Raw genomic sequence first — 24,601 nt, 5'->3', positions numbered from 1 at the left:
CTGACAAAACTAAAATGCACCCGCTACCAGCACTCAAGCGTGAGCAAAGCAATAGCAAAGACATAGGCCTCTGAATCTGTGCCGAAATCTTAGGCTGAGACTTTAGCATGCCGAATAGCGGCCGATTGTGGAACCCCGAGAGTGGGTCCCATTCCTGCAAAGAACTGTAGTCAGCGTGTAACTCCAGGCCAGGTTCTTCTAACAAACCCTGAAAGGGAAAAATAGAGATATTAAAGATGGAAATAGGTCTGAGCAAGAAGCTGCAAAGGATGGGCATAGACAAATCCACTATCTTCTGGATTACTGACTACCTGACAAATAGACCCCAGTCTTCAGTCTGAGATGGTGATGAGTGGCACTGGAGCACCACAAGGGACTGTCTTGTCTCTGTTTCTGTTCACACTGAACACCACAGACATTCAGTACAAATCTGAGTCCTGTCACGTGCAGACGTTCTCTGATGACTCTGTGGTGGTTGGGTGTATCAGAGATGGGCAGGAGACAGAGTATGGAGGACTGGTGGACAAGTTTGTGGAGTGGTGCGGGAGGAATCTCCGGCTCCTGAATGTGGCCAAAACCAGGGAGATGGTGATTGATTTTAGGAGGAAGAGGAATGTGATGATGAGTCCTGTAATGTATACGTTCTGGGAGAAGAAGTTATGGAGGTGGAGGAGTACAAATACTTGTCTGTTTACCTCAACAACAGACTTGACTGGAAATCCAACACCAAGCCTGTTTACGAGAAGGGGATAAGCAGATTCTATCTTCTAAGAAAGCTGAAATCCCTCAATATGTGTGGCAGGATGTTGGAGATCTTTTACAAGTCTGTTGTAGCGAGTGCAGTCTTCCTGTTATGGGAGCAGCATTGGTGCTGGTGATGCAAAAAGACTAAATAAACTCATCAAAAAGGCTGCATCCTTCCTTGGCTACAACCTAGACTCTTGAGTTAGTGGTGGAGAGGACGTCACTAAACAAACATCAGTTTTGGAAAATGAGGCACACCCTCTCCATAACCTGCACATTGGTATATTATTATTAATTATTCATGATTATTATACTATTTATTTTAAAATGTAATGGCTTCTTTGTAATGTTTCACTGCTAAGGCTAATGTAATGGCTTCTCTGTAATGTTAATTGCTGAGATAATGGTTTCTCTGTAGCAGAAATGTTTGGGTTATGGCTGGGATATAATTATGCATGTTAGCCAATCACGATTCTGTTGCCCTTTCTGGAAGCTATTGGTCTTGTGGGCTTTTGCCAGAAGCCGCGAGAGGGATGAAGAGAGAAGACGTGTATGGAGAGGAGTGGTAGGCCGCCCGACAGGGTGGACTCTGAGTGGGAGTCTGGAGGTTGGTGACGCTCGGAGATCGAATGGTGGAAAGAAGATCTTGCTGAGTGAGCTCCAACAATTGTGCACAGACTGCTTAATAAGATTGGCATCCTTTTTCTATTTTATTTTGTTTCTCTACTAACCACATAGTCAAAGTAAGAGTTATAAAGCTTAATCGTTTAATCGCATATTGTGTACTGTTTGTTATTTCAGGGTACTGATATGAAAGAGGGGACACATCGTGCAGCATCCACCCAAATGAGATTTCCACTCAGAGCCAATAATCTACTTATTATTACTAGTATTATTATCCTTAATATTTTCATTATTATTACCGCGTTTTTTATCATTTTTGTTTCTGTTCTCTTGAATCCCATCCCATACTGATAGTGAATTATTTTGCTGCATGGTATCGACTGATGGAACCAGCCTGTAGACTACCATGGGGATTGAATTATATTTCAGTTGAGCAGCTGATATTACGCGATCTAACAGAATTCTTTTGCCTCCATCATCTAGACGGAAATCTTCACCAGTATTCACCAAACGGGTCATGTGCCCGAGATCCTGGGAATCCAACAGAACTGACTCCAACTCATATCTGTCAAAAACATAAAAAATACAAAGTTCAGTTCAAAGTGCTAAAATGACAGAAACAGTATTACTAGATTCTGAATTATAAACTAAAATAAACCAAATACATTCTTCATTGAGTGAGCATATTCTGAACAGGATAAAACCATTACTTTATCTTATCTATTCTTTGGAAACTTCCATCTGATTCCACAGTGAAAATATATAACCTGTAGCATGTCCATAAAACAGATTTAATCTGTTCTTCCAAAAACAAATCATGGAGATCCTTTGCTAAAATCCATAAATGCACATTTCTTAAAAACTGGTTTCCTTAATTAGGACTGTAAAGGATTTCTGTATGAGTATTGGGATCTTTGCGCTATTTTCATCAGAAATTTGGGGGCGTCGGGGCAGATGTGAGTGCAGCTGCTGTTGCTAAGGAGAAGGTTCTTGGAAAGCTGAATGGTCTGAAGTTAGATAAGTCACCCGGACCAGATGGACTACACCACATTTTTCTGAAAAAGATAGCTGAAGCAATTGTGGATGTATTAGTAATGATATTTCAAGAATCATTAAATTCTGGAATGGTTCTGGAGGACTGGAAAATTGTAAATGTCACTCTACTTTTTAAGAAGGGAGGGAGACAGAAGAGAGGAAATTATAGGCCAGTTAGCCTGACTGCAGTGGTTGGGAGGATATTGGTGTTCATTATTAAGAATGTGATTTTGGAGGCATATGATTAAAGTTGGCTGAAAAATCTTGCCCTGACAAATCTGTTGGAACTATTTGAGGAAATAACAAGCAGGATAGATAAAGGAAAGTTAGTGGATGCAGTTTACTTGGATTTTCAGAAGGGCATTGACATCACAGCAGTCGAGGAGACAGCATCTACGGAAAAGAGTAAACTGTCAACATTCAAACACGAGGAAATCTGCAGATGCTGGAAATTCAAGCAACACACACAAAATGCTGGTGGAACACAGCAGGCCAGACAGCATCCATAGGGAAAAACACAGTCGATGTTTCGGGCCGAGACGTCGACTGTGTTTTTCCCTCTGGATGCTGTCTGGCCTGCTGCATTCCACCATCATTTTGTAAACTGTCGACATTTACTGTTACTGCTGTGATGAGGCCACATGCCAATTTGCTGGAGCAACACCTTATATTCCAGTTGGGTAGCCTTCAAGCTGATGGCATAAACACTGATTTCTCGAACTCCTGGTAATTGCCCCCCACCACCTCTCCTTCACCATTCCCCATTCCTATTTCCCTCTCTCACCTTATCTCCTTATCTGCCCATCACATCTTCCTTTAGCTCCTCCTCTTTCCTTTTATTCCATGGTCTTCTGTCCTCTCTTATCAGATTCCCCCCTTCTTTGTGTGTCAATGCAAGGAGCATTCATAACAAGGTGGATGAATTGAATGTGCAGATAGTTATTAATAAATATGATATAGTTGGGATCACAGAGACATGGCTCCCAGGTGACCAAGGATGTGAGCTCAAAATTCAAGGATATTCAATATTCAGGAGGGATAGACATGAAAAAAAAGGAGGTGGGTAGCATTGCTGGTTAGAGAGGAGATTAATGCAATAGAAAGGAAGGACATTAGCCGAGAGGATGTGGGATCGATAAGGGTAGAGCTGCATAACACTAAGGGGCAGAAAACGCTGGTGGGAGTTGTGTACAGGCCACCTAACAGTAGTAGTGACTGGGGATGGCATTAAACAGGAAATTAGAAATGTATGCAATAAAGGAACAGCAGTTATAATGGGTGACTTCAATCTACATATAGATTGGGTGAACCAAATTGATAAGGGTGCTGAGGAAAAGGATTTCTTGGAATGTATGTGGGATGGTTTTCTGAACTAACATGTCGAGGAACCGACTAGAGACCAGGCCATTCTGGACTGGGTATTGAGCAATGAGGAAGGGTATTGAGCAATGAGGAAGGGTTAGTTAGCAATCTTGTCGTGAGAGGCCCCTTGGGTAAGAGTGACCATAGTATGGTGGAATTCTTCATTAAGATGGAGTTAATTCAGAAACAAAGGTTCTGAACCTAAAGAAGAGTAACTTTGAAGGTATGAAGAGTAACTTCGGAATGCTCTGCTCTCCACTCCCTCCGCACTAATCCTAACCTTATTATTAAACCCGCCGATAAGGGGGGTGCTGTTGTAGTCTGGCGTACTGACCTCTACCTTGCCGAGGCACAGCGACAACTGGCGGATACCTCCTCTTATTTACCCCTCGATCGTGACCCCACTAAGGAGCACCAGGCCATTGTCTCCCACACCATCACCGACTTTATCCGCTCAGGGGATCTCCCATCCACTGCTACCAACCTTATAGTTCCCACACCCCGCACTTCCCGTTTCTACCTCCTACCCAAGATCCACAAACCTGCCTGTCCTGGCCGACCTATTGCCTCAGCTTGCTCCTGCCCCACCGAACTCATTTCTGCATACCTCGACACTGTTTTATCACCCCTTGTCCAATCCCTTCCGAACCTATGTTCGTGACACTTCTCACACTCTTAAACTTTTCGATGATTTTAAGTTCCCTGGCCCCCACCGCTTTATTTTCACAATGGATGTCCAGTCCTTATATATTTCCATCCCCCATCAGGAAGGTCTCAAAGCTCTACACTTCTTTTTGGATTCCAGACCTAATCAGTTCCCCTCTACCACCACTCTGCTCCGTCTAGCGGAATTAGTCCTTACTCTTAATAATTTCTCCTTTGGCTCCTCCCACTTCCTCCAAACTAAAGGTGTAGCTATGGGCACCCATATGGGTCCTAGCTATGCCTGCCTTTTTGTTGGGTTTGTGGAACAATCTATGTTCCGTGCCTATTCTGGTATCTGTCCCCAACTTTTCCTTCGCTACATCGACGACTGCATTGGCGCTGCTTCCTGCACGCATGCAGAACTCGTTGACTTTATTAACTTTGCCTCCAACTTTCACCCTGCCCACAAGTTTACCTGGTCCATTTCCGACACCTCCCTCCCCTTTCTAGATCTTTCTGTCTCTGTCTCTGGAGACAGCTTATCCACTGATGTCTACTATAAGCCTACTGACTCTCACAGTTATCTGGACTATTCCTCTTCTCACCCTGTCTCTTGCAAAAACGCCATCCCCTTCTCGCAATTCCTCCGTCACCGCCGCATCTGCCCTCAGGATGAGGCTTTTCACTCTAGGACGAGGGAGATGTCTTCCTTTTTTAAAGAAAGGGGCTTCCCTTCCTCCACTATCAACTCTGCTCTTAAATGCATCTCCCCCATTTCACGTACATCTGCTCTCACTCCATCCTCCCGCCACCCCACTAGGAATAGGGTTCCCCTGGTCCTCACCTACTACCTCACCAGCCTCCGGGTCCAACATATTATTCTCCGTAACTTCCGCCACCTCCAACGGGATCCCACCACTAAGCACATCTTTCCCTCCCCGCCTCTCTCTGCATTCCGCAGGGATCGCTCCCTACACAACTCCCTTGCCCATTCGTCCCCCCCATCCCTCCCCACTGATCTCCCTCCTGGCACTTATCCGTGTAAGCGGAACAAGTGCTACACATGCCCTTACACTTCCTCCCTTACCACCATTCAGGGCCCCAAACAGTCCTTCCAGGTGAGGCAACACTTCACCTGTGAGTCGACTGGGGTGATATACTGCATCCAGTGCTCCCGATGTGGCCTTTTATATATTGGCGAGACCCGACGCAGACTGGGAGACCGCTTTGCTGAACATCTATGCTCTGTCCACCAGAGAAAGCAGGATCTCCCAGCGCCTCACATTTTAATTCCACATCCCATTCCCATTCTGACATGTCTATCCACAGCCTCCTCTACTGTAAAGATGAAGCCACACTCAGGTTGGAGGAACAACACCTTATATTCCGTCTGGGTAGCCTCCAACCTGATGGCATGAACATCGACCTCTCTAACTTCCGCTAAGGCCCCACCTCCCCCTCGTACCCCATCTGTTACTCATTTTTATGCACACATTCTTTCTCTCACTCTCCTTTTTCTCCCTCTGTCCCTCTGAATATACCTCTTGCCCATCCTCTGGGTCCCCCCACCCCCCCCCGTATTTCTTCCCGGACCTCCTGTCCCATGATCCTCTCGTATCCCCTTTTGCCTATCACCCGTCCAGCTCTTGGCTCTATCCCTCCCCCTCCTGTCTTCTCCTATCATTTTGGATCTCCCCCTCCCCCTCCAACTTTCAAATCCCTTACTCACTCTTCCTTCAGTTAGTCCTGACGAAGGGTCTTGGCCTGAAACGTCGACTGCACCTCTTCCTACAGATGCTGCCTGGCCTGCTGCGTTCACCAGCAACTTTGATGTGTGTTGTTTGAAGGTATGAGATGTGAATTAGCTAAGATAGACTGGCAAATGATACTTAAAGGGTTGACGGTGGATATGCAATGGCAAGCATTTAACGATCGCCTGGATAAACTACAACAATTGTTCATCCCAGTTTGGCAAAATAATAAACCAGGGAAGGTAGTGCACCCATGGCTGTCAAGGGAAATTAGGGACAGTATCAACTCCAAAGAAGAAATGTACAAATTAGCCAAAAAAAGCAGCACACATGAGGACTGGGAGAAATTCAGAGTCCAGCAGAGGAGGACAAAGGGCTTAATTAGGAAAGGGAAAAAAGATTATGAGAGAAAGCTGGCAGGGAACATAAAAACTGACTGTATAAGCTTTTATAGATATGTGAAAAGAAAAAGATTAGTTAGGACAAATGTAGGTCCCTTACAGTCAGAAACAGGTGAATTGATCGTGGGGAACAAGGACATGGCAGACCAATTGAATAATTACTTTGGTTCTGTCTTCACTAAGGAGGACATAAATAATCTTCTGGAAATAGTAGGGGACAGAGGGTCTAGTGAGATGGAGGAACTGAGGGAAATACATGTTAGTAGGGAAGTGGTGTTAGGTAAATTGAAGGGATTAAAGGCAGATAAATCCCCAGGGCCAGATGGTCTGCATCCTAGAGTGCTTAAGGAAGTAGCCCAAGAAATAGTGGATGCATTAGTGATAATTTTTCAAAACTCTTTAGATTCTGGATTAATTCCTGAGGATTGGAGCGTGGCTAATGTAACCCTGCTTTTTAAAAAACGAGGGAGAGAGAAACCGGGGAATTATAGACCGGTAAGTCTGACATCAGTGGTGGGGAAAATGCTAGAGTCAGTTATCAAAGATGTGATAACAGCACATTTGGAAAGCAGTGAAATCATCAGACAAAGTCAGCATGGATTTGTGAAAGGAAAATCATGTCTGACGAACCTCATAGAATTTTTTGAGGATGTAACTAATAGAGTGGATAGGGGAGAACCTGTGGATGTGGTATATTTGGATTTTCAAAAGGCTTTTGACAAGGTCCCACACAGGAGATTAGTATGCAAACTTAAAGCACACGGTATTGGGGGTATGGTATTGATGTGGATAGAGAATTGGTTGGCAGACAGGAAGCAAAGAGTGGGAATAAACGGGACCTTTTCAGAATGGCAGGCAGTGACTAGTGGGGTACCGCAACGCTCAGTGCTGGGACCCCAGTTGTTTACAATATATATTAATGACTTAGACGAGGGAATTAAATACAGCATCTCCAAGTTTGCCGATGACACGAAGCTGGGTGGCAGTGCTAGCTGTGAGGAGGATGCTAAGAGGATGCAGGGTGACTTGGATAGGTTAGGTGAGTGGGCAAATTCATGGCAGATGCAATTTAATGTGGATAAGTGTGAGGTTATCCACTTTGGTGGCAAGAACAGGAAAACAGATTATCATCTGAATGGTGGCCTATTAGAAAAAGGGGAGGTGCAACGAGACCTGGGTGTCATTGTACACCAGTCATTGAAAGTGGGCATGCAGGTACAGCAGGCGGTGAAAAAGGTGAATGGTATGCTGGCATTCATAGCAAGAGGATTTGAGTACAGGAGCAGGGAGGTACTACTACAGTTGTACAAGGCCTTGGTGAGACCACACCTGGAGTATTGTGTGCAGTTTTGGTCCCCTAATCTGAGGAAAGACATTCTTGCCATAGAGGGAGTACAAAGAAGGTTCACCAGATTGATTCCTCGGATGGCAGGTCTTTCATATGATGAAAAATTGGATCGACTAGACTTATACTATCTGGAATTTAGAAGATTGAGGGGGAATCTTAATGAAATGTATAAAATTCTAAAGGGATTGGACAGGCTAGATGCAGGAAGACTGTTCCCAATGTTGGGGAGGTCCAGAAGAAGGGGTCACAGTTTAAGGACAAAGGGAAAGCCTTTTAGGACTGAGATGAGGAAAAACTTCTTCACACAAAGAGTGGTGAATCTGTGGAATTCTCTGCCACAGGAAACAGTTGAGGCCAGTTCATTGGCTATATATAAGAAGGAGTTAGATATGGCCCCTGTGGCTAAAGGGATCAGGGGGTATGGAGGGAAGGCTGGTACAGGATTCTGAGTTGGATGATCAGCCATGATCATACTGAATGGTGGTGCAGGTTCGAAGGGCTGAATGGCCTACTCCTGCACTGATTTTCTATGTTTCTCCAGCACTATCTCAATCAACTTGCCAGCTCTTTACTTCACCTATCCCACCCCAGTTTCACCTATCACCTCCCACCTTGTACTTCTTCTCCTCCTCCCACCATCTTTCTCTGACTTCTCCTCTTCCTTTCCAGTCCTGATGAAGGATCTTGGCCTGAAACATTAATTGTTCACTCTTTCCATCGATGCTGCCTGGCCTGCTGAGTTCTTCCAGCATTCTGTGTGTGTTGCTTTGGATATCCAGCATCTGCAGATTTTCTTGTGTTTGTGGTTGGATGACTGATGGTGGCAGCGAGTGGGAATGTAAGGGGCCTTCTCCGGTTGCCTGCTGGTGATTAGTGTTGTTCCACAGAAGTCGATATTAGGAATGCTTCTTTTCATGTTATATCTCAATGATTTGGATGACAGAATTGTTGGCTTTTTGGCCAAGTTTACAGACAATTTGCAGATGGGTAGAGGGACAGGTAGTGTTGAGGAAGCAGAGAGTCTGTAGAAGGACAGACAGATTGGGAGAATGGGCAAAGAAGTGGTAGGTGGAACTTATTGCAGGCAAGTGTATGATCATGTACTTCAGGAGAAGAAATAAAAGGGTAGACAATTTTCTGAAGATGGAGAAAATTCAAAATCAGAGTTGCAAAGGGACAAGGGAGTCCTTGTGCAGGACTGCAGGACTCACTAAAGATTAACTTGTATATTGCCTAAGGAAGGCAAATGCAATGTTAGCATTCATTTTGAGAGGACTAGAATATAAAAGCAAGGATGTGATGCCGAGGCTTTATAAAGCACCGGCCAGACCACACGGAGTATTGTGAGCAGTTTTGGGCTCTCTATGCTGGTATTGGAGAGGGTCCATTGAATGTTAATAAGAGTGATTCTAGGAATGGAAGGATTAATGTATGAGGGGCATTTGATGGCTCTGGGCCTGTACTTGCTGGAGTTTAGAAGAATGATCAGGAATTTTATTGAAACCTATCAAATATTGAAAGGCTTAGATAGAGTATATGTGGAGCGGACATTTCCAATAGTAGGTAAGTCTAGGACCAGAGGGCACAACCTCAGAATAGAAAGGCACCCATTTAGAACAGGGATGAGAGGAATTTCTTTATCTGAGGGTAGTGAATCTGTGGAACTCATTGCCACAAATGGCTGTACAGGAGAAGTCATTGTGTATATTTAAAGCCGATGTCAGGGCGCCAAAGATTACAGGAAGGCAGGAGAATGGGTTTGAAAAGAGTAATGGAACAGCTATGATCGGATGGCAGAGCAGACACAATGGGCAGGGTGGCCTAATTCTACTCCTATGTCGTATGGTCTTCAAGTTCAAGTTTAATTCTCAGTCAACCATACATGGATACAACCGAATATCAGAGCGTTCCTCTGGGGCCAAGATGAAAAACGTACGCAACACAGTCAAAATAGCAAGCAAATATACAGTCACATAAAATAAAATACTGTGTGTATACATATTGATATGCATAGTTTTATGGTCTTATTGAACTTATTGGTGTTCAGAAGAATGGGAGAAGCAGAAGGTTTTGAGGGGCTTAACAGAATGGCTAGCCAGAAGTTTCCTCTCATTGGAGCATCTACAACAGAGAAGCACATCTGGGTAAAGAGTTGCCAATTTAAAAATGATGTGACAAGCATTTTTTTTTTTTGTCTTTCTGAAACTCTGGAATCCCCTGAGATCTGTAGAGATGCTGGCTGTATTCAACAACAAAATAGATTTTTGACCAGTCGAGGTGTTGAATGTTATGGGGGTCAGGCATGAAAGTGAAGTTGAAGTAAGATTTCATTAGCTGTGACACATTAGGCATGAGGGGCTGAGTATCTGACTCCTGAAACAACATCTGAAAATGCCAAGAATATTTAGCAGGTTGGACAGTGTAGATGGAGAAATAAATAGAGTTACAGGGTTTAGATCCAGTGCCATGAATGAACAATAACACATTTCCATCAGGCTAGTGTGTGCAGAAGGCACTGTTCCCTTACTTTTGCTGCCCTGGTGCATGGTAGCAGCAGTGTAAAATCTTTTACATGTATTCCTTACCTTAAATCATGTATATGCAGCATCATTTGTATACCATCGATGTTTATAAGGCGTGCTTTATTCTCCAGTGATATAATCAATGTATTAGGTGCCCCACTTGTAAAATTTGGTGGCAAGCATCTGTTCATGTGAAAAGAATAATAGATAAAGAACCAGTGATTTAACAACAGTTTAAGAGAGAAGGTGATGGTCTAAGTGTCCAGTCTTGGTCCTGGACATGGATTTGGTTTGGAAGGGGCAGAAACCTTTATTGGATGAAGCTGTTCAAAACGAAATACCTGGGGAGCGTAATTCAAATACTAATGATCTAATACTAACTCAGACTAAATTGGTTATCCTCATCTGAATGAACAGCATTAAAGAACCTGGGCATTGCTTGCCAGTTAAGTTATGATGCATCATTCAGAACGTGGCGGACAGGGACAGTGTGAGGCTCTATAAAAGGCTGGTTGATGGGAAGGTGACAATGTGGAGTGGGGTATTGAATGGGGTCTAAAACCAAAGCAGTCATGCCTTGTGATTTCATCAGTTCACTCAATTAAATTTCATGATAAGGTGAGTTTTGGAATTCCCACCAGCTGAGTCAAAGCAAGGGACACTTTTTTTTACTTTGCATTCACAGGATCTGAATACTACTGGCGAGACCATCTAAAGCCCTGTGTGGCAAAGTATTCCATAGGTTCACCTCCCTCTGAGTGAAGAAATTTCATCACCTCAGTCCAATTGTCTAACTAAATATTTCAAGACTGTGACTTCTGATTCCAGACAAACCCCGGTGCCCTCATTTTCAGGAAAGCATCTTTCTTGCACCAGCCTGTTGAGTCCTATCTCAAAAGGTCCATAAAATACCCTCATTCTCCAAGACTTTAGTGAATACAGATATACCTGACCAAACTCTCCTCTTACAACTGTCCTGCCAGGAAGCTGATTGGTAAAACTTTGTCTCTTCACTCTTTGGCAAGTACAGGTTGAAACTCTTAACAATAGCATTCTGTGGACCGAGAATTCTCGCAGTCCTGCATTTTTTGGAACTGGTGCTATTACTCTGCACAACGGTCTTACAGGGTCGCTGTATTAGCATTGTGAATTAGCAAAACTTTTCTGTGTTGGCAACATTTGAGAAATGAATAGGAACCTGCTCTTATGGAACTGATGTTTCAAATCAAAATGCAAAATATATACAGAGGACTGAATTAATTTATTGAGGACAGCATCTGCAGCTTGCTGGTTCACAGCACAAGGCCAGGTAAGTGATTTGCTTTGGAAACAGACCAGGCAATCTCTTCTATTGATGCTGATTCACAGTGAAAGGCTACTGTGCAGGATATGCAGTATGGGCTGGCAAGCCTAGGTGTTAGGCATTTACTTATACGTGACAGGATGTCCTTGGGGCATTTGTTCCAGTCCAGTATCAGTTTGTTTTGAAGGGTGTAGGACCCAATCTGTATGTCCTTTCTTAAATAAGGAGACCATTGCTGCACCCAGTGCTCAGATATATGTCTGACAATACACTGAATAGTTGTAGCAAGATATCCTTGTTCCTGTCTCTTTCAGATGAGAACAAACAATCATTTGCACCTGTATGATTGGTTCAGATTTCCAGCATCTGTAGATTTTTTAAAAAATTTGTTTGATTTTAATGACTGGACTATAGCGACACCCAAACTCCCTATTTCCCAATCTCTTGAAAGGTGAAAGTTAAGCTTTTCATTTACTCAACCCTTTCAACCAAGTCAGTTTCATTATTTTTAAAAAACTAGCAGATAAGATGACTGTACCTTCCATTGCAGTTTGATGCTTGGTGTTTAAAGAACAATTCCCCAGAAAAAAGAATGTCTACCAATTCCTGCAATTGAACTGGTTCATTGGAATTTTGAATTAGACTATAAAGAAATAAAGAAAAGAAATAATTAATAAATGTGTCTTAAGATACAGAAATCTTGGGAGCTCCGATGTGTGTTACTGCAATCTGGAAAGGTTGTAAACTTTGAAGAACACTTGGATAAGGGGTCAGTGAAGTCAATAGACCGTGGAAACTCAGGATTTTCACCATGAAGGGCAGAAGAGTGAATACTTCCTACAAAGTTATGAAGGGCGTGTTGAATGGAAATAAATGGAAGTTATTCTATTGGCACAAAGATTGTAACTTTAATGTTATTTTAAAATAAAGTGATTTTAATGCCTCTAGGGTGGTGTGTTGCTTCTGAGGTGCCAGAATTAAGGATGACTCTGAACGTTTGCAGCCTGTTTTCAAGGAGGATGGTGAGCAGCTAGATGTCACTGTATACATGGTTAGTAAGTTTCAGGTGACTCCAAATCTGGTGATACACTGGACAGTGAAGTAGGTTACCTAAGCTTAAACAGGATCGAGATCAACTGGGATAGTTGGCCAAGGAACAGTAGATGGATCCTAAGTTGGGTAAGTGTGAGATGCTGCACTTTGGTAAGTTAAACCAAGGCAGAAGATGCACAGGTTGTGGCAGATCGCCGGAGAATGGTATTGAATTGAATTGAATGGTCTTTATTGACATTATACATAGATACAATGAAAGTCTGTTTGGCTTCCTCTCAGGCAATTAAATAAAGCGGTAGATAAAAACAAGACAGTAATAGAAAAACAGTATTAGATAGATACGTAGCAGAAAATAAGTCGCAGCAGCACCAGAATATTACAGTAACGCACAAAGTGCCGTTAGTGCAAGTATTTGAGTGCTTGTGTGTGCATGTGTGTGCTCACAGTTTCAGTCATTGTTCTGTGGGAGTGGTGTGACGGAGGCCACAGCTCTGGGATAGAAGCTGTTCCTCAGTCTATTTGTTCTGGCTTTTAGTGTCCTGAACCTTTTGCTGGACGGCAGTGGGTCAAACAGGGAATGGCCATAACAGATATCTCAGAGCGTACTACATTGTTCTCTGAAAGTGGCATCACAGCTGAACAGGGTGGTAAAGGAGGTATTTGGTATACTGGAGTTCAATAGTCAGAGTAATGGAGCTCGGATAGTCGGATAGCATATTCTAGTCATTGTTGAATAACTACTGAATGGCGACACTGCCTTCTGCAGAGCACCATTTGTATCCTGAATAAGTTCCCACACTGACTGGATTATTATTGTCACATGTAGCAAGTAGGAGTGAAATGCTTCTCTTTGCAAGCCGTCCGGACAGTTCATTCTATCGATCAGCAGATTGGACAGTGTAAATGGAGAGATAAATAGCGTTACAGGGTTTAGATCTAGTGACATGAATGAAAAACAACTCGTTTCCGTCAGGCTGGTGTGTGCAGGAGGCACTGTTCCCTTATTTTTGCGGCCCTGGTGTGTGGCAGATGCAGTGTAGAATCTTTCACATGTATTCCTTACCTTAGATCATGTATATGCAGCATCATTTGTATACCATCAATGTTTATAAGGGATGCTTTCTCCTCCAGTAATATACTCAATGAGTAAGGTGCCCGACTTGTAAAATATGGAGGAAAACATCTGTTCAAGTGAAAAGAGTGTTAAAGAACCAGTGATTTAACAACAGTTTTAAAGAGAAGGTGATGGACTAAGTGTCCAGCCTTGGTCCTGGACATGGATTTGGTTTGGAAGGGGCAGAAACCTTTATTGGATGAAGCTGTTCAAAACGAGATACCTGGGGAGTGTAATTCAAACACTAATGATCTAATACTGACTCAGACTAAATTGGTTTTCCTCAACTGAATGAACAGCATTAAAGAACCTGGGCATTGCTTGCCAGTTAAGTTATGATGCATCATTCAGAACGTGGCGGACAGGGACAGTGTGAGGCTTTACAAAAGGCTGGTTGATGGGAAGGTGGCAATGTGGAGGGGGGTATTGAATGGGGTCTAAAACCAAAGCAGTTATGTCTTGTGATTTCATCAGTTCACTCAATTAAATTTCATGACAAGGTGAGTTTTGGAATTCCCACCAGCTGAGTCAAAACAATAGATGCTTTTTTATTTTGCATTCACAGGATCGGAATACTACTGGCAAGACCATCTAGAGTCCTGTGTGGCGAAGTATTCCATAGGTTCACTTCCCTCTGAGTGAAGAAATTTCATCACCTCAGCCCAATTGTCTAACTAAATATTTCAAGACTGTGACTTCTTCCAGACAAACCCTGGTGCCCTCATTTTCAGGAAAGCATCTTTCTTGCACCAGTCTGTTGAGTCCTATCTCAACAGTTCCACAAAATACCCTCGTTCTCATAGACTTTGGTGAATACAGATATACCTGACCAAACTCTCCTCTTACAATTGTCCTGGCAGGAATCTGATTCATAAAACTTTGTCTCTTCATTCCTTGGCAAGTACAGCTTGAAACTCTTAAGAGTAGCATTCTGTGGACCGAGAATACTCGTAGTCCTGCATGTCTTGAAACTGGTGCCATTACTCTGCAGAACAGCCTTACAGGGTCGCTGTATTAGCAATGTAAATTAGCAAAACTTCTCTGTGTTGGCAACATTTGAGAAATGAAATAGAAATCTGCTCTTATGGAATTGATGTTTCAAACCAAAACGCAAAATATATACAGAGGACTGAATTAATTTACTGAAGACACATCTGCAGCTTGCTGGTTCACAGCAGAAGGCCACTTAAGTGATTTGCTTTGGAAACTGACCAGGCAATCTCTTCTGTTGATACTCATTCACAGTGGAAGGCATTTATGCTGGATATGCAGAACGAGCTGGCAAGCCTATGTGTTAGGCATTTATTTATACATTACAGGGCATCCTTGGGGCATTTGTTCCAGTCCAGCATCAGTTTGCTTTGAAGGGTGTAGGACTCAATCTGTATGTCCTTTCTTAGAGAAGGAGACCATAGCTGCACCCAGTGCTCAGATATAGGTCTGACAATACACTGAATAATTGTAGCAAGATATCCTTGTTCCTATCTTTTTTAGATGAGAACAACCAATCATTTGAATCCTTTACATCCCGCTGCACCTGTATGTTTGATTCAGATTTCCAGCATCTGTAGATTTTTAAAAATGTTTGTTTGATCTTATTACTGGTCTATAGTGACTCCCAAACTGCTGAGTGCATCCCTATTTCCCAATGACCTGCAACGTGAAAGTTACGCTTTTCATTCACTCAACCCTTTTAACCAAGTCAGTTTCATTGTTTTTAAAAAAACTAGCAGATGACTGTATCTTCCACTGCAATTTGATGCTTGATGTTTAAAGAACAATTCCCCAGAAAAAAGAATGTCTATCAATTCTTGCAATTGAACTGATTCATTGGAATTTTGACTTGGATGGTAAAGAAATAAAGAAAACAAATAATTAATAAATGTGTCTTAAGATACAGAAATCTTGGGAGCACCAATGTGTGTTATTGCAATCTGGAAGGATGTAAACTTTGAAGAACACTTGGTTAAGGGGTCAGTGAAGTCAATAAACCATGGAACTCAGGATTTTCACTATGAAGGGCAGAAGATTGAACACTTCTTTCAAATAACCTTACAAAGTCATGAAGGATGTGTTGACAGGAAATAAATGGAAGTTATTCCACAGGCACAAGGATTGTAACTTTAATGTTATTTTAAAATAAAGTAATGTTAAAGCCTATTGAATGGCACACACCTGGGTGATGCATCACTGCCCTCTGGAGAGAACCATTTGTGTCCTGAATAAGTTCCCACACTGACTGGATTATTATTGTCACATCTAGCAAGTTGGAGTGAAAGACTTCTGTTTGCAAGCCATCCAGACAGTTCATTCTATAGATCAGCAGATTGGCCAGTGTTGATGGAGAGATAAATAGAGTTACAGGGTTTGGTTCCAGTGACATGAATGAACAACACATTTCCATCAGCCTTGTATGTGCAGAAGGCACTGTTCCCTTATTTTTGCTGCCCTGGTGTGTGGCAGATGCAGTGTAGAATCTTTTACACGTTTTCCTTACCTTATATCATGTATATGCAGCATCATTCGCATACATTCGATGTTTATAAGGCATGCTTTATTCTCCAGTGATTTAATCAATGTATTATTTGCCCCACTTGTAAAATCTGAAGAAGAACATCTGTTCAAGTGAAAAGAATGATAAAGAACCAGTGATTCAAAAACAGTTTTAAAGAGAAGGTGATGGACTAAGTGTCCAGTCTTGGTCCTGGACATGGATTTGGTTTGGAAGGGGCAGAAACCTTTAATGGTTGAAGCTGTTCAAAACGAGATACCTGGGGAGTGTAATTCAAATACTAATGATCTAATACTGACTCAGAATAAATTGGATATCCTCATCTGAATGAACAGCACTAAAGAACCTGGCTATTGCTTGCCAGTTAAATCTATGGTGCATCATTCAGAACTTGGTGGCGGACAGGGACAGTGTGAAGCTTTACAAAAGGCTGGTTGATGGGAAGGTGGCAATGTGGAGGGGGGTATTGAATGGGGTCTAAAACCAAAGCAGTTATGCCTCGTGATTTCATCAGTTCACTCAGTTAAATTTCATGACAAGGTGAGTTATGGAATTTCCACCAGCTGAGTCAAAACATGAGATTTTTTTTTATTCTACATTCACTGGATCGGAATACTACTGGCAAGACCATCTAGAGTCCTGTGTGGCAAAGTATTCCATAGGTTCACCTCCCTCTGAGTGAAGAAATTTCATCACCTCAGTCCAATTGTCTAACTAAATATTTCAAGACTGTGACTCCTTAACCCAGACAAACCCTGGTGCCCTCATTTTCAGGAAAGCATCTTTCTTGCACCAGTCTGTTGAGTCCTATCTCAACAGTTCCATAAAATACCCTCGTTCTCATAGACTTTGGTGAATACAGATATACTTGACCAAACTCTCCTCTTACAACTGTCCTGGCAGGAATCTGATTTGTAAAACTTTGTCTCTTCATTCTTTGGCAAGTACAGCTTGAAACTCTTAAGAACAGCATTCTGTGGACCGAGAATACTCGTAGTCCTGCATGTCTAGAAACTGGTGCCATTACTCTGCAGAACAGCCTTACAGGGTCGCTGTATTAGCAATGTAAATTAGCAAAACGTTTCTGTGTTGGCAACATTTGAGAAATGAAATAGGAACCTGCTTTTATGGAACTGATGTTTCAAAACAAAACACAAAATATATACAGAGGACTGAATTAATTTACTGAGGACACATCTGCAGCTTGCTGGTTCACAGCAGAAGGCCACTTAAGTGATTTGCTTTGGAAACTGACCAGGCAATCTCTTCTATTGATACTGATTCACAGTCAAAGGCAATTGTGCAGGATATGCAGTATGAGCTGGCAAGCCTATGTGTTAGGCATTTATTTATACATTACAGGGTGTCCTTGGGGCATTTGTTCCAGTCCAGCATCAGTTTGGTTTGAAGGGTGTAGGACTCGATTTGTATGTCCTTTCTTAGAGGAGACCATAGCTTAGAGGAGGCCATAGCATAGATTTGTATGTCCTTTCTTAGAGGAGCCAGTGCTTTAGCTATAGGTCTGACAATACACTGAATAATTGTAGCAAGATGTCCTTGTTCCTATCTCTTTTAGATGAGAACAAACAATCATTTGTATCCTTTACATCCCGCTGCACCTGTATGTTTGATTCAGATTTCCAGCATCTGTAGATGTTTTAAAATGTTTGTTTGATCTTATTACTGGTCTATAGTGACACCCAAACTGCTGAGTGCATCTTTATTTCCCAATGTCTTGCAACGTGAAAGTTATGCTTTTTATTCACTCAACCCTTTTAACCAAGTCAGTTTCATTGTTTTTAAAAAACGAGCAGATAAGATGACTGTACCTTCCATTTCAGTTTGATGGTTGATATTTAAAGAACAATTCCCCAGAAAGAAAGAATGTCTGTCAATTCTTGCAATTGAACTGATTCATTGGAATTTTGATTTAGACAGTAAAGAAATAAAGAAATAAATAATTAATAAATGTGTCTTAAGATACAGAAATCTTGGGAGCACCAATGTGTGTTATTGCAATTTGGAAGGATGTAAACTTTGAAGAACACTTGGTTAAGGGGTCAGTGAGGTCAATAAACCGTGGAAACTCAGGATTTTCACTATGACGGGCAGAAGATTGAACACTTCTTTCAAATAACCTTACAACGTCATGAAGGGTGTGTTGACAGGAAATAAATGGAAGTTATTCCATGGGCACAAGGATTGTAACTTTAATGTTATTTTAAAATAATGTTAAAGCCTATTGAATGGCACACACCTGGGTGATGCATCACTGCCCTCTGGAGAGAACCATTTGTGTCCTGAATAAGTTCCCACACTGATTGGATTATTCTTGTCCCATGTAGCAAGTTGGAATGAAATGTTTCTGTTGCAAGCCATCCAGACAGTTCATTCTATAGATCAGCAGATTGGACAGTGTTGATGGGAAGATAAATCGAGTTACAGGACTTGGATGCAGTGACGTGAATGAACAACAACACATTTCCATCAGCCTTCTGTATGCAGAAGGCACTGTTCCCTTATTTTTGCTGCCCTGGTGTGTGGTAGATGCAGTGTAGAATCTTTAACACGTTTTCCTTACCTTATATCATGTATATGCAGCATCATTCGCATACATTCGATGTTTATAAGGCATGCTTTATTCTCCAGTGATTTAATCAATGTATTATTTGCCCCACTTGTAAAATCTGAAGAACATCTGTTCAAGTGAAAAGAATGATAAAGAACCAGTGATTTAACAACTGTTTTAAAGAGAAGTTGATGGACTAAGTTTCCAGTGTTGGTTTGGACATGGATTTCATTTGGAAGAGGCAGAAACCTTTATTGGATGAAGCTGTTCAAAACGAGATACCTGGGGAGCGTAAATTAAATACTAATGATCTAATACTGACTCAGAATAAATTGGATATCCTCATCTGAATAAACAGCACTAAAGAACCTGGCTATTGCTTGCCAGTTAAATTATGATGCATTATTCAGAACGTGGCGGACAGGGACAGTGTGAGGCTTTACAAAAGGCTGGTTGATGGGAAGGTGGCAATGTGGAGTGGGGAATTCAATGGGGTCTAAAACCAAAACAGTCATGCCTTGTGATTTCATCAGTTCACTCAATTAAATTCTATGAGAAGATGAGTTTTGGAATTCCCACCAGCTGAGTCAAAGCAAGGGACACTTTTTGTATTTTACAGTCACAGGATCTGAATACTACTGGTGAGACCATCTAAAGCCCTGTGTGGCAAAGTATTCCATAGGTTCACCTCCCTCTGAGTGAAGAAATTTCATCACTCAGTCCAATTGTCTAATTAAATATTTCAAGACTGTGACTTCTTCCAGACAAACCCTGGTGCCCTCATTTTCAGGAAAGAATCTTTCTTGCACCAGCCTGCTAAGTCCTATCTCAACAGTTCCATAAAATACCCTCATTCTCATAGACTTTGGTGAATACAGATATACCTGACCAAACTCTCCTCTTAAAACATTCCTGCCAGGAATCTGATTCATAAAATTCTGTCTCTTCATTCTTTGGCAAGTACAGGCTCAAACTCTTAAGAGTAGCATTCTGTGGACCGAGAATTCTCGTAGTCCTGCATGTCTTGAAACTGGTGCCATTACTCTGCAGAATAGCCTTACAGAGTCACTGTATTAGCAATGTAAATGAGCAAAACTTTTCTGTGTTGGCAACATTTGAGAAATGAAATAGAAATCTGCTCTTATGGAATTGATGTTTCAAACCAAAATGCAAAATATATACAGAGGACTGAATTAATTTACTGAAGACACATCTGCAGCTTCCTGGTTCACAGCAGAACGCCACTTAAGTGATTTGCTTTGGAAACTGACCAGGCAATCTCTTCTGTCGATACTCATTCACAGTGAAAGGCATTTATGCTGGATGTGCAGAATGAGCTGGCAAGCCTAGGTGTTAGGTTATTTATACATTACAGGGCGCCCTTGGGGCATTTGTTCCAGTTCAGCATCAGTTTGGTTTGAAGGGTGTAGGACTCAATCTGTATGTCCTTTCTTAGAGAAAGAGACCATAGCTGCACCCAGTGCTTTAGCTATAGATCTGACAATACACTGAATAATTGTAGCAAGATGTCCTTGTTCCTATCTTTTTTAGATGAGAACAAACAATCATTTGTATCCTTTACATCCCGCTGCACCTGTATGTTTGATTCAGATTTCCAGCATCTGTAGATGTTTTAAAATGTTTGTTTGATCTTATTACTGGTCTATAGTGACACCCAAACTGCTGAGTGCATCCCTATTTCCCAATGTCTTGCAACGTGAAAGTCACATTTTTTATTCACTCAACCCTTTCAATCAAGTCAGTTTCATTGTTTTTAAAAAACAAGCAGATAAGATGACTGTACCTTCCATTGCAGTTTGATGGTTGATATTTAAAGAACAATTCCCCAGAAAAAAAAGAATGTCTGTCAATTCTTGCAACCGAACAGATGCAGTGGAATTTTGATTTAGACGGTAAAGAAATAAAGAAAACAAATAATTAATAAATGTGTCTTAAGATACAGAAATCTTGGGAGCACCAATGTGTGTTATTGCAATATGGAAGGATGTAAACTTTGAAGAACACTTGGTTAAGGGGTCAGTGAAGTCAATAAACGTGGAAACTCAGGATTTTCACTATGAAGGGCAGAAGATTGAACTTCTTTCAAATAATCTTACAAAGTCATGAAGGGTGTGTTGACAGGAAATAAATGGAAGTTATTCCATGGGCACAAGGATTGTAACTTTCATGTTATTTTAAAATAAAGTAATGTTAAAGCCTATTGAATGGCACACACCTGGGGGATGCATCATTGCCCTCTGGAGAGAACAATTTGTGTCCTGAATAAGTTCCCACACTGATTGGATTATTCTTGTCCCATGTAGCAAGTTGGACTGAAATGCTTCTGTTTGCAAGCCGTCCAGACAGTTCATTCTATCGATCAGCCGATTGGACAGTGTTGATGGAAAGATAAATCGAGTTACAGGGTGTGGATCCAGTGACATGAATGAACAATAACACATTTCTATCAGCCTTGTGTGTGCAGAAGGCAGTGTTCCCTTATTTTTGCTGCCCTGGTGTGTGGCAGATGCAGTGTAGAATCTTTTACACGTATTCCTTACCTTAGATCATGTATATGCAGCATCATTCGCATACATTCGATGTTTATAAAGCATGCTTGATTCTCCAGTGAATTAATCAATGTATTATTTGCCCCACTTGTAAAATCTGAAGAAGAACATCTGTTCAAGTGAAAAGAATGATAAAGAACCAGTGATTCAAAAACAGTTTTAAAGAGAAGGTGATGGACTAAGTGTCCAGTCTTGGTCCTGGACATGGATTTGGTTTGGAAGGGGCAGAAACCTTTATTGGATGAAGCTGTTCAAAACGAGATACCTGGGGAGCGTAATTCAAATACTAATGATCTAATACTGACTCAGACTAAATTGGTTATCCTCATCTGAATGAACAGTGATAACGAACATGGCCATTGCTTGCCAGTTAAATGATGGTGCATCATTCGGATCTTGGCGAGGGACGGGGCAGTGTGAAGCTCTGCAAAAGGCTGGTTGATGGGAAGGTGACAATGTGGAGGGGGGTATTGAATGGGGTCTAAAACCAAAGCAGTCATGCCTTGTGATTTCATCAGTTCACTCAATTAAATTTCATGATAAGGTGTTTTGGAATTCCCACCAACTGAGTCAAAGCAAGGGATACTTTTTTATTTTACATTCACAGGATCTGAATATTATTGGCAAGACCATCTAAAGCCCTGTGTGGCAAAGAATCCATAGGTTCACCTCCCTCTAAGTTAAGAAAATTCTTCACATCAGTCCAATTGTCTAACTAAATGTAGAAGGATGTAAAAGCTCAGAAATTAAACGGAAAAGACACACTCTAAGGACCCAGGGATGATGGAGCAGCAATATCATCCAGAACAAAGTGACTCGTAATTGGCAATCTGTCCATTAACTTCATAGATGTTTGTGACTAACCTGCCATGAGTTGATGGGAATTGGTGAAATTTGCTGAAAATACTTACGAAAGGAACCAAGAATAACAGAAGGATGAGTTAGATGCTGCAGTATTTTGCTTTTCTATTGTTTGAGCTCATTCAAATATTTTAAAGGTATATAAAATTTTTTCCTTTTATAACTTTGGATAATTTGGTTTATTTTAAATATTCATATAACGTTTATTTTTTTAGGATGCATGCATCAAAAACATCCAGCAATTCATAAGTGTTGCATAAATTTTAAAAATCTATCAAACTGCCAAAGTTTGCAATACCTCAGTATTCAGATTAGTAGAAAAAGTGGTAATGAGAATAGCATTCTGTAGCGGTGTGCTAAATACAGCGCTAGAATAACCACACGGAGTCGGTGAGTTGGAGTTGCGATAAAGAGATTTATTCAAACTTCGCGGCCTGCTTTTAAGCCTTCCCGTTCCCGCCATCCTGAGGCGGGACTGCTGTGGGGAATGCATATTCCCAGACCCTTTCCGTGAGCGGGCTTTTCCCCCTACTGGTGAAGATGGCCTAGCGCCCTTTTTGAGGTTGGCCTCTCTGCCGGTGTGTGTGTGCTAGAAACACACATAAAAGTTGCTGGTGAACGCAGCAGGCCAGGCAGCATCTCTCGGAAGAAGGTGCAGTCGACGTTTCAGGCCGAGATCCTTCGCCAGTCCTGACGAAGGGTCTCGGCCTGAAACGTCGACTGCACCTCTTCCTAGAGATGCTGCCTTGCCTGCTGCGTTCACCAGCAACTTTTATGTGTTGCTTGAATTTCCAGCATCTGCAGAATTCCTGTTGTTTGCCTGTGTGCTAGAAAGTGGGTCGCCACAATTCAAAGCGATGCTCCTGTTATGGTTGAAATAACGTAGCAGAGGGCGCTGCAAACACCATAATTTAACGCAAGCCATTTTGTTAAACACAGGCTATCCTGAGATAGTTTACGTACAAAGCAGGAAATTGCCTTTTCTCATTTATTCCTTCTACTGTAGGGTTACGAAATTTGGAAAAATGTACATAATTCAGAAACACTAACATAGTGTTTCGCTGCAAGAGGATAGTGTGATGTAATGACATGTTACGCAAGGATTTTTACGTTTATCTGTTCAGATTTTGGAGTTCAATAAAATGTGCTACCGGTTTCATTAAACATAAAACGCTTCACTTTGTTTTAATTTGTGAACACCAACACTACCACCCCTATTTAATATTATTCTCAAACATAGCGAAAGGTGTCGTTGGGCTAGTAGCTTCTTGTCTTGCCGAGGACCGTGAAATATCCTGATATTGGACAGTCTTTTACACTTGTTGTGAGGCACATAGTTAAACAAGAGTGTCAATAATAAATCTTAATTAATGGAGTGGTGTATCACTGCGTCCCCACCCTCCTCCATTGTCTACACTCACCGAAGTTGATGAAATCTCATATTTCAAAGCTGATATAGTCCAATAAAACTTCATGATCTGTTCAATAAGTACAGATTACAAATCACAGCACACACTTTAGAATTTACCTTTGATGATTCTTCATTTAATATTTGTTGCTGACTAGTTTTCTGAAAAACAGCTTCAGTGGCTTTCAATTATATCCGGTTAGGTAGCGCATGCGTATAAACTTGACGCCGCAGGGTGTTACGTTTTCCGAATTGCCTTGTTCTTAATATTGAGGGGAACTAGTTGAGGGGTGAAGTGATGGGAGAGTGGGAAAATATGGAGAGGAGTGACACATTTATAATATTTTGAGGAAGTTTTGAGTTTGAATGGAATTTTTAAAAAAATTGCCAGCCAACAGTTAGTGAACGATCTACAACCTCAAAAATATTCAAAAGTAAATGTACTATTAAAGTACATATATGTCACCATATACGAACCTGAGAGTAATTTTCTTCCAGGCATACTCAATAAATCTATAATAGGATAATAACTATAATAGAATCAATGAAAGACCACACCAACTTGGGCATTCCATCAGTGTTCAAAAGACAACAAACTGCAAATACAAAAAGAAAGAAATAATAATATTAGCAACACACATCAAAGTTGCTGGTGAACGCAGCAGGCCAGGCAGTATCTCTAGGAAGAGGTAAATCGACGTTTCAGACCAAGACCCTTCGTCAGGACTAACTGAAGGAAGAGTTAGTAAGAGGTTTGAAAGTTGGAGGGGGAGGGGGAG

The 24,601-nt window shown here is 41.6% G+C and overlaps 1 protein-coding gene across 2 annotated transcripts; it reads right to left on the bottom strand.

The window, feature by feature from the left end:
* On the bottom strand, nt 1-24,027 carry LOC140201078 (uncharacterized). Of its 2 annotated transcripts, XM_072264677.1 has the most exons (9): nt 23,943-24,027; nt 21,545-21,664; nt 18,996-19,112; nt 16,400-16,519; nt 13,852-13,971; nt 12,274-12,378; nt 10,496-10,615; nt 1,668-1,933; nt 1-208 (listed from the first exon to the last, which is right to left on the bottom strand). In XM_072264677.1, the coding sequence occupies exons 1-9, from the start codon at nt 23,957-23,959 to the stop codon at nt 171-173; spliced, it is 1,023 nt and encodes a 340-aa protein (XP_072120778.1). In that variant the 5' UTR covers nt 23,960-24,027; the 3' UTR covers nt 1-170. The 2 variants fall into 2 exon arrangements, with proteins under 2 accessions (XP_072120778.1, XP_072120769.1); XM_072264668.1 differs by having other exon boundaries at nt 1-1,933.
* Nucleotides 24,028-24,601: the final 574 nt, after the last annotated feature.

The sequence above is a fragment of the Mobula birostris genome, chromosome 1 (assembly GCF_030028105.1).
Source record: "Mobula birostris isolate sMobBir1 chromosome 1, sMobBir1.hap1, whole genome shotgun sequence".
In the NCBI taxonomy this organism is placed as follows: domain Eukaryota; kingdom Metazoa; phylum Chordata; class Chondrichthyes; order Myliobatiformes; family Myliobatidae; genus Mobula; species Mobula birostris.
This window is presented reverse-complemented; position numbering and strand designations above follow the sequence as displayed.